Source organism: Acartia tonsa, chromosome 13, assembly GCF_053477335.1.
Source record: "Acartia tonsa isolate MP-2025a chromosome 13, ASM5347733v1, whole genome shotgun sequence".
Lineage (NCBI taxonomy): Eukaryota > Metazoa > Arthropoda > Copepoda > Calanoida > Acartiidae > Acartia > Acartia tonsa.
Genome location: NC_137272.1, coordinates 9,674,534 through 9,692,355, shown reverse-complemented (window position 1 = coordinate 9,692,355; position 17,822 = coordinate 9,674,534). Strand labels below are relative to the sequence as shown.

The following is a 17,822-nucleotide window of genomic DNA, read 5'->3' as shown; positions in this document are numbered from 1 at the left end:
GTTATGGCTGCAATTTTTAACTTTTTGTAACTTAGGCCATAATGATATTGATTCCAAGGATAACAGATCGATTACAATATCATAAGCGGAATATCTGTATAATGAAATCCTAAAGATGCAACAAAGTTACGTACAATTTTGTCAAAACTTATACACTTATAGTTTGCTCACTCTGTCCTGACACTCTACAAGAGTTAATGTTTGTCCTACCGTTTCAGAGCTTCGTTTTTATGGAAGTTGTCATCCTTGTTTTCTGTATAAATATTGATTTTTTATGAAACTATTTAATCTTAATTTAGATAATCATTAAAATATTTAGCGTGGGCTGGCTATTCTATAGAAAAATACAACAAGTATATACAGGGTGGGGTAAATAAAACCGGACATTTCTAAACGGTCATGGCGCCAAAACTACTTGACCAATCAGCACGTTTCACCCTACTATTACTATCAACTTTGCCAAAAGAAGTCTCTCTAACGGTGCTTTAAATATTTTGGTATGCGAATAGAAGTGAACCTTTAATATTTATTGTATTGGTTTAGGCGATTCATCTTAGGATGATGGTTTTACCCTCGCCCAACATAGCTATAAACCTTTCCTTGACCTATAGAACGTTTCACTGTTAAGGATATCCATATCAGTAAACTGTTTAACGGATATTTTGCTACATAAGGACAACCTTTTACTTTTATACATAAATAATGGACATTAAAGAACCAAATAATAAAGATTTTGTGCAAAAATAGCTTTATTTTCTAAATTTTACATTGGTAACAAATAAAATTGAGTGTTTTAAAAAGTTTTTCCTTCCTTTAAATCTACGTAAAACTACTTGCAATTCAATCATTGATTTATTTCATATAAATAACCAATGATGATGCCAATGTCAGATTAAACACGAATAAAGATTGAACTCATCTTTACACCGGAAGCTCCATCAATAGTTTCTTCAAGAGTCATGAAGGTTTGTCCAACAACTGCTTTAAATTTGCCAACCAATCCATTTGGCATTTTGTAGGTCCCAACCAAACCTTCCCTTGTAGGTGTAATGACTTCAGAAACCGTTTGACCTCCCCAAACATAGCTGAACTCTTGTCCGAATTTGTAAACAACGGGGTCCATTCCTAGTGCTTTTGAGTCAGAAGACCACTCAAACATTCCCTTGCCCAAATACTTGGTGGTTGAAGTGTACCTATCATTCTCATAGGCTTCTGCCCCTTCCTCCTCTCCGCAGGCCTTGAAGAAGGCAGCTGCTCCACTGGTGTAGATATTTCTGAAGCTGCCAATGAAATCTGGATATCTTTTGTAGGTAACACTTCCACCAGTTGTATTCATAGGCTTCTCAACCTTAATATGTTACAATGAATTGTTAGGAATAAAAAAAGATAATGTACCTAATTAAATTTGCATTGAAAAACATAATATGTTAACTGGAGGTTGAAAGGAAATGAAAAGATCTTAAATAAAGAGAAAAATATCTCGCTGATCCTAATACACATCAGACCCAAGCTGAAAATGTTTTATTGAATTTAAATTGACTAAATTATTTTTATCTAAAGTTTGAAAAATATTAGAGTGCTCTATTGTATCAAATTTTAACAATGGAAGATAAGAATATAGATTTTTTAAAATTTAGAATTTTAATATATCTATAAATTTTGAACATTCAGAGAAGTACAAATATTTCAAATATCTTGGCAAAACATATTTAAATTTTAGTGGAAACCATTAACATAGCCTGTGCATAGCAGTTAAAGGATTAAATCTATCAAATTGCATTAACTTATTGGTAGAGCTTTTTTATGTTGTTAACTTTGAAAGTGTGAGATTCTAAAAGATTCTTATAAAAAAAAAGTAATTTTACAAAGTCATTTAAGGTTAAAAAGAAGCCAAACACTCAACTTAATTAACCAATCAATCAAAATTAACTAAAGTCCCAAAAATTGTTAATCCAACGAATAAGAGGACGTTATTAAAAACTTTTGGGACTTGTGTATTATAGAGCCCATTGTCCCCTCTCTCTCTGAAAATAACACTTACTGTAAATGCAAATATATCATCTTCAAGAGATGCTTTCCAGATAGAATTCTTTCCACTTGCATCTTGATAGGCAATCACATATTGACCAGGGGCTGGGTTTGTCATCAATTGTTTTCCATTCAAGCCAAGTGCGCTATTCACCATGTCGGTTTCTTGTCCCAACTGTTAAAAAAATGTATAAAATAATTATGTTGTGAAAACTAAAATATCTCTTTGAAATTAACAGAAATTAAAAAGGGGCGGTGAGTTTTAAACCTGACTTATTAAAGCAATTGGATGTTGGTATGACTGTCGCTTAGGGGCTTGGTAACTGCAGGACCAAAATAGTTTTCCTTAACAGTGATTTTTCTAATAGGCCCAGGGAAGGTTAATAACTATTTTGTAAGAAGTTACTTCCACCCACAAATAGAAAACAACCTTAGACATTTTTCTTTACAAAAATAAAATTGTAGAAGGTTAATTCCCTTGCTTGCTTCAGGTGCCTCCAGGGGAACTTGAGAAGAATACCTTGAAGGACTGGGTATTGGTTGTTCCATTACCCAGGTAATCAGTGTAGGTAAAGATACCATTCTTCTCTGTGACCCTCATGGCAAGATCGGTGCACATCTCAGCAGCAGCTAAATATATATAACTATAAGTATTTATTATCAATTTGTAACAAAGATATGATCATTTATGTTACTAATAACAAAATTACATTGCAAAAAGACGAAGGAGATATATTGATTTCATATTCATGACCTCATGGTAAGCTTTACAAAGTGTCTCAAGAGATCAGCCGTGTGACGTCAAAAAAAGGGAATATCCATTTCTTTTTTTAGGGGCTCCTTTCCCACTTCTCCTCTCATTCCTCATTTTTATGACGTCACACATGAAGCTTCCCTCATGAAAAATTGGTTAAATTTTAAATTTTTATCATGTCATGATCAATTCAGGAAAATTGCAAAATAAAATATTGTATCTAATGTAATAATTACTAATATACAATATTAGATTTGACTCTAAGTGAACTCTAATATATATTATACTAGCGGTGGCCATTCTACTATTTAGAAGACTCTAGGGACACTTAAAGAACCCCCTTCCATTTTCATTTATTTTTGAAAAAGTAAAAGACAATTTGTTTTTGGTCGGGGGGTAATTTTCTATTGGGCTGGTGGAGATACCCTCCCCCAGAATAGTTAAAAACCTTCTCTGGATCTATAGGAAGCTTTGCTGTCAAGGAGAACTATTCAGCATTTATCGAGATCTTTCGCTATAGACAAAAAAAGCTCACAACATTATTAAATAGGATAACTTGTAATGAGTTAGTCTTTGAGTCAAATACTTTAAGTGATTCTACTTATGTAACACTAGATGTTAATAAAAGAATAAATATTTCTCTCATTGCATTAAAACAGCTTTCCGTGGATATTAAATGTACAATTATAAGATTAAAACCATTTTTTTACCTCTGAGATGGCAAAGGCATAGGCCAAAGAAACTGGTTTTAATCTTATAATTGTAGATTTTTATATTTGTAGAAAACTGGATATAATTCGATGCTAAAAACAGTTTTTTTCATATTGATGAGAACCGGTTCTAATCCACCGGATATTAATCGGTTCTGAAGCAAAACGGGAAATTGAATTGGACCTGCAGCAGAGCAGCCACTATCTTCAGCAATCATCTTCTCCAAATCTTGGCTCACAGCAACATAGAATCCTGACAGATAAAATCAATTTGTATGAAATATGAAAAGGTAATGTAGCAAATTTCAATTGATTGAGTTTCTGTTAGATTTACTCTACAAAATGAACTAAATCTATAAAAAAAAAAACTGGATTAAATTACATTTGCTATAGTTGATCCACGTTCAATTGCCTACCAAATTTGAGTAGTAAACAGGTATATTTTTATGTTAAAAATTCTTTCTTGTCAAATTTCAGTTAGATTTATTGTCTTTCTTCTAAGGAGTTAATATCTCTAACCTTCTACAGTTGGCTGGACTCTCTCAAAGTACACTGATCCAATAAATCCACTTGCTCCAGAAATTTTGGTTGTCAAGCCCTGAGTGGTTGTTGATGAAACATAGATAAACTCCGTACCATCCTCGTAGGTTGCAACTTCCTAAAATCATACAATAAATAAATATGCAAAATTTATTCATATGTGATTTCATATTAGATTTCATTTTGAACTTTAATTCGATAAATATGAAGAAATTTAGATCTACAAAGTAAAAACAAGTAGACTTTGGAAAGAAAACAAATTAGCGTTTTTTTTCACATTAGCTTTCCTCTTATTCCTAGCCCCTGCAGGGGGCTATATCCCTACAGGGAGGGAGGGGACATTATGCTGTTTATAGTCCCCAAAGTTTTAAAATAATGTTTTCTTTTCCGTTGGCTTAACGACTTTGAAGACTTATATTAATTTTTGATTGGTTTTCTTGACTATTGTCTTATCCCTTTAGATCCCTGACTTACCCTCTGAAAAAAATTACCTTTAAAGATGATCCCACTTTAGTCATGACAGACTTGCAAGGATAAGGAGCTCCAAACTCAACAGGTTCTCCACAGATGAAGTCGAAGGCCATATTGTATTCAGGTGTCAGGGAGAAGGAAATTGCACTCTTTGCACCCTTTAATGAAAATTAGTATAAGACTAAATTATCTATAATACAAAGTAGAACGATGTCTGTCTGTCTATCTGTTTGTACCAAAGGATCTCGCTAACCACTGAACCTATCGGGTTCTCTTTGACAGGCTTGCTTCTCATAGGTCCCGGGAAGGTTTATAACTATTTTGGGGGAGGGTACCACCACCCTCCCAAGAGAAATCACAAACAAATTGAAAATAATAAAAATTTGAAATAAAAAAACACATTTCAAGTGCCACTTGAGGTCTCTTCGGGCGTAACCGCTAGTTCTTATATAGAACATAACAGGATGTGTGTCTGTATATGCACACTTATAATAACTCAACTGATATAGTTATCCTTTAAAGTGAGCTTCTCATAGGTCCTAAAGATGTAGAATAAATGTGGTTTGTGGATATTATGGCAAGAGAAAAATTGTCGTTCATTTAAGTTGCAATATCCCTCGCATTTATTGGTCAGGCCATTTATCCAGTGGGAGGAAAGGAGATGGGATAAAGTAAGGGGGATGGGGGAGATTATTATTATTTTAGCCCGCTTATATCACTTTATTATAGAACATAAAAATCTGGTGTAAGATCCAAGTAATCCTTTGTTAAAACTTACATTATCAGTAAGGCTGCATTCAAATAAAGTAATATTATCTGGGCTCATTACACGTTCCATATCCTATCACCAATTCGTTTAAATGCTTAGAATAGTAATTTATCGTATTATTGTCAGCTTTTCTCAGATATTAAAATAAAAAAAATATATAAGATTAAATCCAGTTTTGTAGCCTAAGGCACGGGTCAACAAAACTAATATAATTTCATTATTAATGGGAAGTTGTCTACGATATGATACAATATATGATTTTTCAGCATGGCAATCAGTTTCATAGTTGAAATAATAATTATTGTATTCTAAGTATTTATTCCTTAGGAGAAAGTCCAGAACCATAGAACCATGCATTGTAAGCAGCAGGCTTGTTTTCAGCAACAACCATCCTAAAGGAATGTAAACCAGGAATAAGGTATAGCTTACAAGCAAAATAAATCTAAAATTAAATATTTTTGGGCAGATGAAAAGCATAGCCCCCCCAAAAAGATAAAAAATCTAAAATTACCAAATAATATATTTGTTAAAATTCTTTTTTTAAGTCCTTTTTTTCATAATGTTATTTTAAAGAAATTTAGAAATACATGTAGTATTTATATTTCATTTATTATGAATTATTATTGCTAATATAACAAGGAAGACAACATCCATGAAGTATTGTAGCACAAAAAAATAATTAAACGGACAAAGTAAGTCATAGAGTTAATGTTTAGTTGTCTTAACAAAGAAAAAAGAGAGAGAATATGCAAAACTCAAAGAAAATCACAAAACCTCAAAAAACTATATAAAGACTAGATGCCAATATGTCATAGGAATCTTCACCGTAAATATCATTTGTTGATCTTCAATAACAGCCGAGAAAACCACATTATCCCCATAGTGGTATGGACTGACAGACAGACAAATTGAAATATAGACTAGCTTTGCTAATAATTTTTTTGTGTTTATTAAGGTTTTAAACTATTAAAGCAAGACTTAACCTGGATAGCCTCTAGAGGTGTTATTTTTGGAGTGTCTCTGACCCAAATCTTGCTACAAAAGTGCATGATTATGCAGCTAAACGTCCTACAGACAACAAACCCTTTGATTGCACAACCTTTGTCTGAGAAGTCCTAATTGTGCATGTTACTGAGTTGCGCCTGTTTAGGGCAAAGCATTCCCTCTACTCTAACTATTTTTATCGCACACCTGAGATTCGAACCTATAACCTTCTCGACAACGAGCGGATGCGTTACGTGTTACGCCACAGTTGCAGGAAATAAAACAAGACTTACTTAAACTTTCCACCAACAAAGACCATTTTGGATTGTTTGGGTTATGAGAACTGAATGAACTATGGGTCAATTTCTGATAATTAAATAAAGATTAATTTGCTGACTAAATTGAAATACTATTAATATTCTTTACAAAATAAATTTTGTCTGCTCATCCTATTATGCAATGTAGTAAGCTTTTTGTCTGTAGTGAGGACCGCTGAACCGATATTGTTCTCCTCTTCAACGAAACTTATTATAGGTCTAGGGAAGGTTTATAACTATTTCGGAGGAGAGTGTCTCCAACAAAAAAAAATTTTCCCCCTACCTCTATCATAAGTGCCTTACAGGCTTTTAAAGGCAGAGCCACTAGTTTCAGTTAATTTAGTTATCAAAATATTTATATATAAAAGTAAAAAAATAAATTAAACATAAAAATATTACAGAAAGACCCAAATTCCTAGAAGAGAGAGAAAGTAGAGTTGACTACTGAATGATCTCTAGTCTGATGCACAGGATATAAATACTTGTATTGCCCGCACAATTATACAGGTATTTTTGCAAAACAGTAAAATTATAAAACAAGCCTATGATTATATCTTATACTAGCGGATACGCCCCTAGAGGCCTCTAGGGGCACTTAAAGAGGGGGGAGTCGAATTTGATAACCCTATTTCTTATTTTAGAAAAGAAAAAGTTTTTGGAGGTGGACATTTTTTTTTATTGGGGGGGGGATGGTGCTTCACCACATAATTTTTGATTTTAGTTAAAAAATTTCAAAATCTTTTTTTTTATGGGGGGGGGGGTAATTTTTCATTTTTTTTTTGGGGGGGGGGTGTTGGGGGTGTCCCATCCCCCAAGAAAATAGTTATAAACCTTCTCGGGACCTATGAGAAGCTACCCTGTTAAGGAGAACCCGATCGGTTCAGAGGTTAGCGAGATCCTTCGGTACAGACACACAGACACATCTTATATACCAGGTAGTCAATTGTTATGTTATCGGGCAGGTGATAGGTTCGATTCTCATCTCCTTCATAGTTCCTTCAGCTGCTATGTCCAATGCGCGATATAGATAGTTAGGGGAATGCCTTGGGCCAAACATGCACAGTTTAATACCAGGACTTCAAAACAAAGGTCCAGCAATTAAAGAGTCTGTTGTCAGTAGGACGTTTGACTGCGTAATCCTGCACTTTTTTATTACCAACATTTGGTTCAGAGATAAACCAAAATAGGACTTAATTGTGTATCCCATCCTCTAGAGGCTATTCAGATTATTTTCCCAAAATACACAAAATTAAAAAGAACAGAACCAATTATTTATGGTATGTTGTCAAATGATATGACCTACTTTTCTACTGAGTTACATGTTTTGTAGGGATAGATCTTAAATGACACCTGAAGTTTCTTTGAGTTGACAAGCAATTCTTTGATTGCACGTCTTTTGTCTGGTAATGAATTGCGCCTGTTTTGGGCCAAGGAATTCCCCTTACTCTATCAAGTTAGGTAGCGATTAAAACCATATATGTAATTTTTTCCCCGTGCCTTCCCATAAAAAATGGTTTTAACCTTATAATTGTACATTTTTACATCCGCGGAAAGCTGTTTATAAGATGATAACTATTGCTATCACAGATAATGGGACCTTATACACATTTCAGAAACACCATCTACTTTGAGAGATGTCCTTTTTAACAATGTTTTCATAACAGACTGAAAACATCAGGGAGGGAAGGGAAAGGACATTGGGCTATAAATAACACTGGTACACAAAGTTTTACAACCATTTATCTTATTCTTTGTGTTTTTTATTAATTGTTTTAAATCAGTAGTGTGCATTGCATACTTTTAAATCAATAATTTTAATCTACAGAGGGGGTCATTCTGTTATCAATACATCGTTCATTGTCTTATCCCTTAAGATCCCTGGAAAACAGTTTAATAAAAAGAGTTAGACTGAACAGATTGGATCAAGTCCTGACAAAGCTTCATATTTCAGTGTTAATCAGCAGAGATCTAAAAGGATAAGACAATGGCCGATAAATTGATGCACATCCCCAATGATGATACACAAAATTGCCCATTCTGTATAGTGGTAGAAACTTTGAACACTCGACATAATGAATCAACCAATTAAAATTTAAGTCCCCAATGTAGTGAAGCCAACGAATAAGAAAACGTTATTATGAAACTTTGGGAACTTGTCTGGAAGTCACAACTGTGCATATTAATGAGTTGCACCTGTTTGACTATGTCTTGCATTTGACATAGCATCGGTAGAACCTTTGTTAACATCTTTAGTTATGACGCAGTGCTAAGCCGAGATACAAACAAATCTCCTCTCCTCAATTGCATATTGCATTTGATCCAACAAATCTACACAAATACATATTGCGCTAACAATCAAAATTTAAAATAGAATAAACATTGATTTATGAACATATATGCAATGTCCTCGAATTTTTTTTGTACATAGTTTTTTTCTATTTTTGAGTTGGTGGCTGTGACGGGGGGTGTGATTTATCCCTCTTTTAGAAAAAAAATAATATAAGCCTTTTTGAAAGCTGTAGGCTTTATGCTTTATTATAAATACAAGGACAAACATATTCAAGGATGTACAAACATTTTTTTTTTGGGGGGGGGGGTTGGTGGTCAAGGTTAATTCAACCTAAATTGCATTGCCTTTGTCTAAAATTCCTAACATTGCATGGTATTTCCTTGGACCACGGCATTTCATCTTATTCTAACTCTCCATGTAGCGCATATGATGGTAAATAACGGCGTAGTTTTTGGCTGAGATTCGAACCATCACCTCTCTGAGACAAAGGGGGGAGCGCTGGAAAGTGTGAAGTGTGACGTCATGAAATACGTATAAAAAAGAAGGGATGAGAGAAGAAGTGGGAAAGGAAACCCCTAAAAAATTATGGATTTAGACGTAATTTTATGACGTCACACATGACACTTTCCAGAGCTTCCAAAGGGGTGCAAAATTACGCCGGGAACATTAGTATTGCAAGTGATGTTGTGTAAACTATGATTTATTTGTTTTCTCTTTAGAAGCATTAAGATATGTTTACTGCAAAAGTTTTTGAACCTCAATCTTTTCCACAGTTTAGAATATTTTTTAGTGGCACTTTTCTCTATATTGCAAAAAGTCATCGAAACAACAATTAAAATAGGAATTTCTCAGTTGATATTTCAGATAAAAGGCTCAATTACTTGTGGGCATATTTAACATTAATCATTTAAAAATTGAATTTCTCCGCTGCTATTAAAATTAGACGAGTGAATCATTTTAAGTAAATTTTTCTGAACATTTTGCATTTATTCTAATATTTTTTAACTGAAATTCACTTTGTGTGTTCGTTCATCCATCAGTCAGCCTGTAATATAGAAATATGATTTCCTCGGCTGCTATTTAGGACAAAGCCCAAATTGTGTTAAAATTGTGTCAAAAATGGTCCATGTGATGTAATAAAAATGAGGAATTATCTTGTTCTCTCTTTTTCTTTTTATTGACCACTGAACAGCTGCTTATTAACCGTTTGTCCATCCATAATATTTTTGTGCCTTGTTTCTTATCGTGTTTTTGATACATATGTTGTCATTTCTGTTTTTTTGTGAATGGTAAGCATTAATGTTTTCTAGAAATTTGTCGAAACTGGGCTTCTGAATTCCCTGTGTATATTTCCATGGTTAATAAGAATCTACTCTATGACTTTTCATTCCTTTCGTTCCTTTTTTAATTTCTATTTTCTGCTTTGCTATTTATAGATGTTTTCATCCTTGTTTTAAATATGTATTAATAAAAATAATATATGAATTAAAAATCACGAAATCTTTGTTAAAAGATAAATATTTAATTTTATGAATTTTGAAGCTTGAACGACAGTCCGACGGACCAAGTAAGTTATATGCTGGATGCTTATAAGTATAGGGAATTTTTCACTACGAATTTCAGTTGTCTCTCTTAAAATAACATCCAAGAAAATCACATTTCCCTTATAGAATTAAGGACGTACTTATGGACGGACAGCAAAGGAAATTTTAGAGAAGTTTCTCCTAAAAGTTTTGCAGAAATTAACTGAGGCGGGCTCTAACCCTGCGGGTCAATCACCATACCTTACATAACCTAACCTAACCTTAAATAACCCATTAAAAGCTACAGTAAAATACAACAAAACGCCCCTTAAGAGGCGTTATCAGGAAAGGGACTATACCTGAAAGTTTTTGTTCAGTAGCAATATCACAGTCCAAGTTCCCGTATAAACATGATAAATGTCAAGTGTAGTGAGAGTAAAGCTCTCTTTTAGCTAACACTTTGATATTGTAAAATTTTATAAATATTGTTTCTAACAATTTTTTATTCATTCACTAGCGACTACGCCCCTAGAGGCTTAGAGGGCACTTGAAGTAGAGGGAGGGGGAAGTCGACAACCCCATTTTTCCAAATTTAATTTGAAAAGAAAAAAATTAAGGGGGTATTTCTCTTGGGAGGGTGGTGGTAATTTTAGTTGGTGGTATCCTCACCAAAAATAGTTATGAACCTACCCAGAACCTTTGAGAAGCTACATTGTAAAGGAGAACAATATCGGTCAGCGGTTAGCAAGATCCTTTGATACTGACAGACAAATAGACATCCTATTACTTTTATAAAGGATACTTAAGTATCTAAAGGTTACATGATTTATATATAGTTAAATCCTATAAAATTTGATAGGCTAACCTAGGGATTACGTTTTCCTAAGCCTTCCACAGATTGAAAGTTTTTAGTTGCTTTGCCAATAGTCTTTCGGGAATGAGCAGAAAATATTAGTAAAATAGCCTACAACCACCCCAAGATATTTCTCTTTAGCTTTAGGCAACCTTATTACTTTAGATTAAAACTTTGGAACCCTAAATCCTCTGCTAGCCTAAGAAATTTCATAGGATTAAGCCCATTATCAATACGAATGGTTACAAATGAAACATGTATCTATTCCAAAGTACCAAGTGTTAGGTAACATCCTAAAATGCTAAAAAAAACTTGGATTTTATTTTTTCCTTTTGGTTTAAGCCCAAAATTTGCCTAAAACCCAACAATAATCAACACACTTTTGTAAATTAATCATTGCTGTCAGTTCTAAACTATTTTACAATGTAGCAATACAAATCTATTGAAAAATATAATAGGAATAAAACATTAAAAATTTATTATATTTATTAGAATTGAATATCAATTTAAAAGGCAAATTTATTTTTTATATAGCAAATAATTTTTTTTACTGTTATTATAATTATAATTTCATATTAGAAATCTGAATATTATAATTATTTGTATTTTTTCAGGGCAAATTGTTTTTAAAGGATTGCTTGCTTAATTTACAATTCAAATTAGGGTTAGATCAACAAATTTTTAAAATAAAAATATGAAGGCAAGATATTAAGCAAATAATCCTTTTTCTCATATTCATTCAAAACCGATTAATATCCAATGGATTAGAACCGGTTCTCATTCATAGGAAAAAATATATCTAGCATTGTATTATATCCAGTTTTCTACGAATGTAAAATAGTACAATTCTAAGATTAAAACCAGCTTATTAAGCCCGTGACTTCGGCATCTCAGGGCTAAAAAAAAACTGGTTTTAATCTTAGAATTGTACATTTTACATCTGCGGAAAGGTGTTCTTAATACAATGCGAGAAATAAGTATTGTTTAATTGCACTTGCAGCATATCAAACTCTGGCAAATATCATGGTTGCTTTGATGCCAGGTTCACCTTCAACTGTTTCTTCCATTGTCATAAAGTTCTTTCCAACTTTAGACTAAATAAATTGTCAAATTATTAAAAATTAATACAGGAGGTTACGCAAGCTCTTATTTTACTCTCAAATTTAATGAAATTGTTTAAAAATGGGCTATTTTTATTAAAAGCATTGTAAATTGATTTGAAATCAATATTACCTTAGCAATCACGTTCTTTCCACCCATTTTGATGCAAACCACCTCACCAGTCTTTGTCATTTTCCTGACTTCTGTGAAACTGTGACCAGCCGCATTAAAAGAAAACTCTTCACCGTCCTTCCAGACAATTGGATCGGGGAACATGGCAGAGGTGCTGCTGTACTTAAATCTAAAAATATTTAGGATCTACTGCAGTTCACGGTAAAATATTGCTGGTTACGAATATTGCCAAAAATTTACGAATTTAAAAGGCCGCTAGCTGCCAAACGGCTGAACGTACAGATCATGCCCGCACACTGTATTAGGCGGCATAAGAAGGCCTACAAATAATCTGGAATAGCCATAAATCAATAATGCATAATTATCTCGCAGTGCAGAGAAATGCGAGAAAAAGGCCTATTTTACGCGTTTTTTCTTCAGTGAAGCTTTCCCTGTGCATCATTGGATCTTGGCTATTCCAGATTATTTGTAGGCCATCTTATACCGTTTAAAATGGTGTGCGGATATGATCTGTACGTTCAGCCGTTTGGCAGCTAGCAGCCTTTAAAATTCATAGATTTTATGCAATATTCGTTACCAGCAGTATTTTACCGTGAACTGCAGTAGATCCAATATTTAAATGAATTAATTTTTGAAATAGTTTTAAATATTTGACACACAATAAAGTTTTGCAAATTAATTACCTGCCCTTGCCCAAATATTCCATGGAAGCAGTAGGTCTTTCAGCAAGCATCTGTGCCGCCTGTTCATCTGGTATCCCACAGGTCTTCATGATAGCCTCAGCATTATCCATAGCAACAATTCTCCAAGAACCAAGAATATCAGGTACCCGCCTGTATGTAATGCTTCCAGTTTGAGTGTTGAGAGGCTTGGTCACCTTGAAAATCATATGATCACCAGTGACAGTTCCTTCCCAGACAGAGTTCTTGCCAGTTTTGTCCTTATACACCATCATCGTTTTGCCAGGTCCTGCCATTGTAATAATTTCAGAACCCTTCAAACCCAAGGCAGCATCCTCTATCTCAAATTCTTCGCCCATCTTGAAACGCAGTGTCTTTGACGAATCTCCAATGTAATCAGTCATCGTGTACCAACCATCGCTTTCAGTGATTCTCAGGGCCACCCCATCCATCATATCAGCAACAACTGCAGCAGACAGATTGCCATCTTCCATCATAACCTTATCCATATTTTCATGACTCTCCATAAGCCAGAACCCACAAATGTCAACATCACAGCGTTCAAAGAACATGTTGCCAATGTGTCCAGCTGCCCCATTCACAACACAGGACATTCCCTGGCTTGTAAATGTATTGACAGATGTCAAAACTGACCCATCCTTGTAGGTGGTAACATCTTTCAGAACATTTCCCTTCACTGTAATCATGGTCTTGCATTCAAATGGTTGTTTAAAGGTATTTTCAGCTCCAAACTTGGCATCAAAGTCAAAATTGAATTCCGGCTTCATGGAAATGGTCATGGAACCCTTAAAATATATGGAAAAGTTTATTAATATACCCAGGGAAAAGGGAATGTGATTCTTTTTTCTCCCCTTCTTATCCACTTTCCTTTCAGTTACCCCAAAAAACAAGTTTTACTACAACTTTAATCCAACAAAATATTTAATTTTCGGCAATTTCAAATAAAATTAATTGGCTGAATAGCAAACCCTAAATATATGTATACCAAAAATACATCAAACAATAAATATTTATCATCCTGTAAGTTCATGTATTTGCAAAATAATCAGATGTCAAAGATCAATCTAACAGAACAACTGATAAATAATTTACATTGGTACAAATTCTAATTTTAAAAAGTCTAAAATCAACTAAGCTAATTAGATCGAAAGAATGTAAGTAAATATGTACAATAAGAGGATATAGTCCCTTTCATGGCAACGCCTCTTAAGGGGCAGTTCGTCGTATTTTCACAGTAGCCTTTCCCTAATTCTAATCTACTTAATAACCTAATCTAACTTAATTTAACCTTAAAGCTATTGTGAAAATACGACGAAACGCACCTAAGGGGCATTGCCACAAAAGGGACTGTACCCCAATAAAATTTACCTTGACTCCATCCGCAGAGAAGCAGTAGTTAGTGGTGAGCTGATTGTCCGGGTGCATCATGAGCTCTACATCCTTGTCAGTAACGGCATTGTTGAACCAAGCCTTTATAACAGCAGCTTTGTTTTCACAACATGCCAATCTAGAATTATATATAATAAAGTTATTATTTTAAATACTCAATTAGACACAATCATATCACCAACTTACAAAGGAAAATTTTAGCAGACAACGATTTTGTTTTATATTTAGTTCCAATGCAGGCTGAATCACATGATTCAATCCAGTAATATAATCCATTTAAATTAAAATGATATAATTTCCTGAAGGAAAGCTTAGTTGTAAAAATTATATTATTCATAACTGACTTGTTAAATGAAAGAATTAAATAAACCTAAATGATACTCTTCCAAATTTACACTTTATGACCAATAACATGGTTAGATTGTTCATTGTGTATTTATAGTAAGATTTATCCAACCAATAGTACAAAACTAAAATTCCAATTTGTTTGATATTTTTAAAGCATCAAATAAAAATGTGTACCTGTAAGAGCCGCTGTACTGCTGCATCTTGATGATTTCTTGTTACAACCTTCAGTGAAAATGCGTAACTAAAGCTCAACCATGGTTGGCAGTGTATTTATACATATGTGTACACAATGTTTTCCATTAATGTTGTTTTCTCTTCCTCTATCCTATTACACCTATGTGTACTCTAATCCGGACCTAATGAGTTATGTTCTAAGCAGTATCCTCATAAGTCATAAAGTTACCATTCCACATCCCACTTTTTATTTAGCTATAGAAATCTGCTTGACGATTTTTCCCCAAATGGTCTAGTGGTTTAATTAAATGGTTGAAAAAGTTATACACTGCTAACTAATAAAAGTTCCAATCAAAGTACCCAAAGTTTTTAACCCTTACAGATTGGGGGGGGGGGGGGCATATTGACCCCCCATCTCTAGTTTTTTCAATGTCATTTTTTTTTGTAGGTAAGATAGAGAGTTGTGACTTCATGACTTTTTAAGTTTAGTAATTATATGTCGGCAAGAGTTGATCTTTTAAGGATATCTGGTCTGTGTCAGACGTGGCGTCCGGTCAAAGTCGGTTAGGTGGCACCAAATTTAGAAAAAATTCTAAATAAATCTTAATTTCTTCATTATGAGTTTTGTGTATAAGATAGAGACCTAAATTTTTTTTTGGTGAATACTGCGATATCAATGAACATCTGAGAATAGTGGTATTATGACCGTTTGACCGCTTCCTGACCGATTTTATGACCGAGTTTATGTCCTGCTTTTAATATGGACTTATATCACGTATATCATGGATTCTATTACAGCTAGAGACCTAAAAAAATTTTTAATACCCCCTTGAGCAATAATAAACTTTCGTGAGTAGTAAGGTCATGACCGTTTGACCACTCCTTGACCAATTTTTGACCAATTTTCTATTTCCTACCTGTAATTTTTAGGGTTGGGCCGGATATCTGGTTAGGCCGGTTATCCGATTAGGCCGGATATCCGGCTGGATACCGGATATTGAAACTATCCGGCCACACCGGATATCCGGATACCAGATATTGAAACTATACGGCCGGATATCTGGCCACACCGGATATCCGGCCCAACCCTAGTAATTTTGCCATTTGTAAGCTGCCAGCCGCCGAATTTCAAAATAGCTATAAACAAACCAAATTTTTTTATGTAGTCTTTTATTGTGATCAGAGACATATAAAAATATTAATTGGCGCCGCCAACCGCCGTTTCACCCCTGTAACTGCCAAATATGGCAGTTTCCGGCATTTGTCGGCGATGGTTAGAAAAGGTAATTTTTTTGTTATAAAAAAAAAAGTTCCACCTAAAATTTAGTGATCCTAGCTTTAAGATTGGTTGCTCTTCAGCTGTTTTAATATTTAGCGGCTGGCAAATAAAAAGTGGCTAAGGTGCGGTCTGACCGCTATGAATGGAAAAAGCAATTTTCTTTAAATACGCACATGAACCACCAGAAAAAAAAATTATGTCTCTAACTGTAACAGGAGCCGAGATAAAGAGGGGGTCAAATGAGCCCCCCCCCCCCCAATCTATTAAGGTGGGAATTGGGGCCTGATATATAAGGGTAAGAAAACAAAAAAGATAAATTTGTTAATATACTTTGTGTACCCGTGTAATTTATAGTCCAATATCCTCTCCCTCCCTAAGGTTATGAGAGTGTAAAATATTCAAAAAAGATGGGGTAGAATATCTAAAATACCCCAAAATTGCATTAAATAAAATAATTTTAAACACCTAAAAAAATTGTTAATGAGGTTTTTTGCTTTAATTGTAAGTTATTTGAATGTTACATTAATATGGTTGCATTAAAGTGGGTCGAAAAGATAAAGATTGGAAATTCCCATTGAAATCAAAGGAGTAAAAGTTTTTAAAAATCCTCACGAATAATATGATAAGTGTATTTGTTAGTATAAATTTGGTATTTTGAGGTAATTGAATGAAGAAGGTAGACATATTATGGTGCTTTCCCTGAGAGTGCATGTCATGCATTAATCCCCCCCCCCTTGTTTTTAAACTAAATTGTAATAGCGGGATGTGGGCTATGTTCCCTATGTTTAACTTAATTAGAGAGGGTGGGGGGTTAACTCCTTTATTTTCAACTTATTAGAAAAAAGGGGGAAGTTTTCTGTGCTCAAGAAGACACTTAAAGAGAAAATGCATTTGGAATTTGAGGGAATTTACGTATTCAAAAAGCTGAAAACCATTAACCACTTGAAAAATTTAAAAATCTAAATATAATAAGCATGAATGGAAATTTCGATGTTGTTATTATACACTCTCAGAAAAATTTTAAACACCAAAACAATCTTTAAACTAATATGTTGTCCATTAATCTCTGCTATACTCAGATACAACAATGGATTTTTTATTACTTTGATCTTACACCAGATTACACTCTTATAAAGTGAAACTTGTAGCTGGCTAATATAAGGATTCCCTTCATCCACCCTTTTTTTCACCCCCCCCCCCCTCCTACTGGATGAACGAACTGACCAATAAATAACATAAATTTACCCCTTTCATAATATCCACGTATTTTTTACATCCATTAAGACAACAGTGTACTGTTCTCAAGAAAGGAGGAGGGGTTACTATGAACATTACAATGCTAGTTTTCTACACTTTTGATGCACAATCGTATGTGCAATTAAATCCACAAAAAAATCATTAAATTTCAGGGATCTTAGGGGATAAGACAATAGACGATCTGAATATTAAAATAATTAAT

General features: G+C 33.9%; 2 protein-coding genes across 3 annotated transcripts; both read right to left on the bottom strand.

Moving 5' to 3' along the window:
- Positions 1–731: 731 nt before the first annotated feature.
- On the bottom strand, positions 732–7,026 carry LOC145304674 (uncharacterized). 2 transcript variants are annotated; one of them, XM_080146610.1, is made up of 10 exons: positions 6,991–7,026; positions 6,550–6,601; positions 5,597–5,664; positions 5,282–5,346; positions 4,524–4,661; positions 4,012–4,150; positions 3,677–3,745; positions 2,549–2,658; positions 2,042–2,203; positions 732–1,348 (listed from the first exon to the last, which is right to left on the bottom strand). In XM_080146610.1, exons 2-10 carry the CDS (start codon positions 6,573–6,575, stop codon positions 893–895), a joined length of 1,233 nt encoding a protein of 410 aa, XP_080002736.1. In that variant the 5' UTR covers positions 6,576–6,601; positions 6,991–7,026; the 3' UTR covers positions 732–892. The 2 variants fall into 2 exon arrangements, with proteins under 2 accessions (XP_080002736.1, XP_080002737.1); XM_080146611.1 differs by having other exon boundaries at positions 6,550–6,599; positions 6,981–7,000.
- A 4,681-nt stretch (positions 7,027–11,707) lies between these two features.
- Positions 11,708–15,231, bottom strand: LOC145304544 (uncharacterized). Its single transcript, XM_080146450.1, has 5 exons — positions 15,085–15,231; positions 14,542–14,680; positions 13,156–13,958; positions 12,473–12,641; positions 11,708–12,333 (listed from the first exon to the last, which is right to left on the bottom strand). The coding sequence occupies exons 1-5, from the start codon at positions 15,108–15,110 to the stop codon at positions 12,244–12,246; spliced, it is 1,227 nt and encodes a 408-aa protein (XP_080002576.1). The 5' UTR covers positions 15,111–15,231; the 3' UTR covers positions 11,708–12,243.
- Between the last annotated feature and the right edge of the window lie 2,591 nt (positions 15,232–17,822).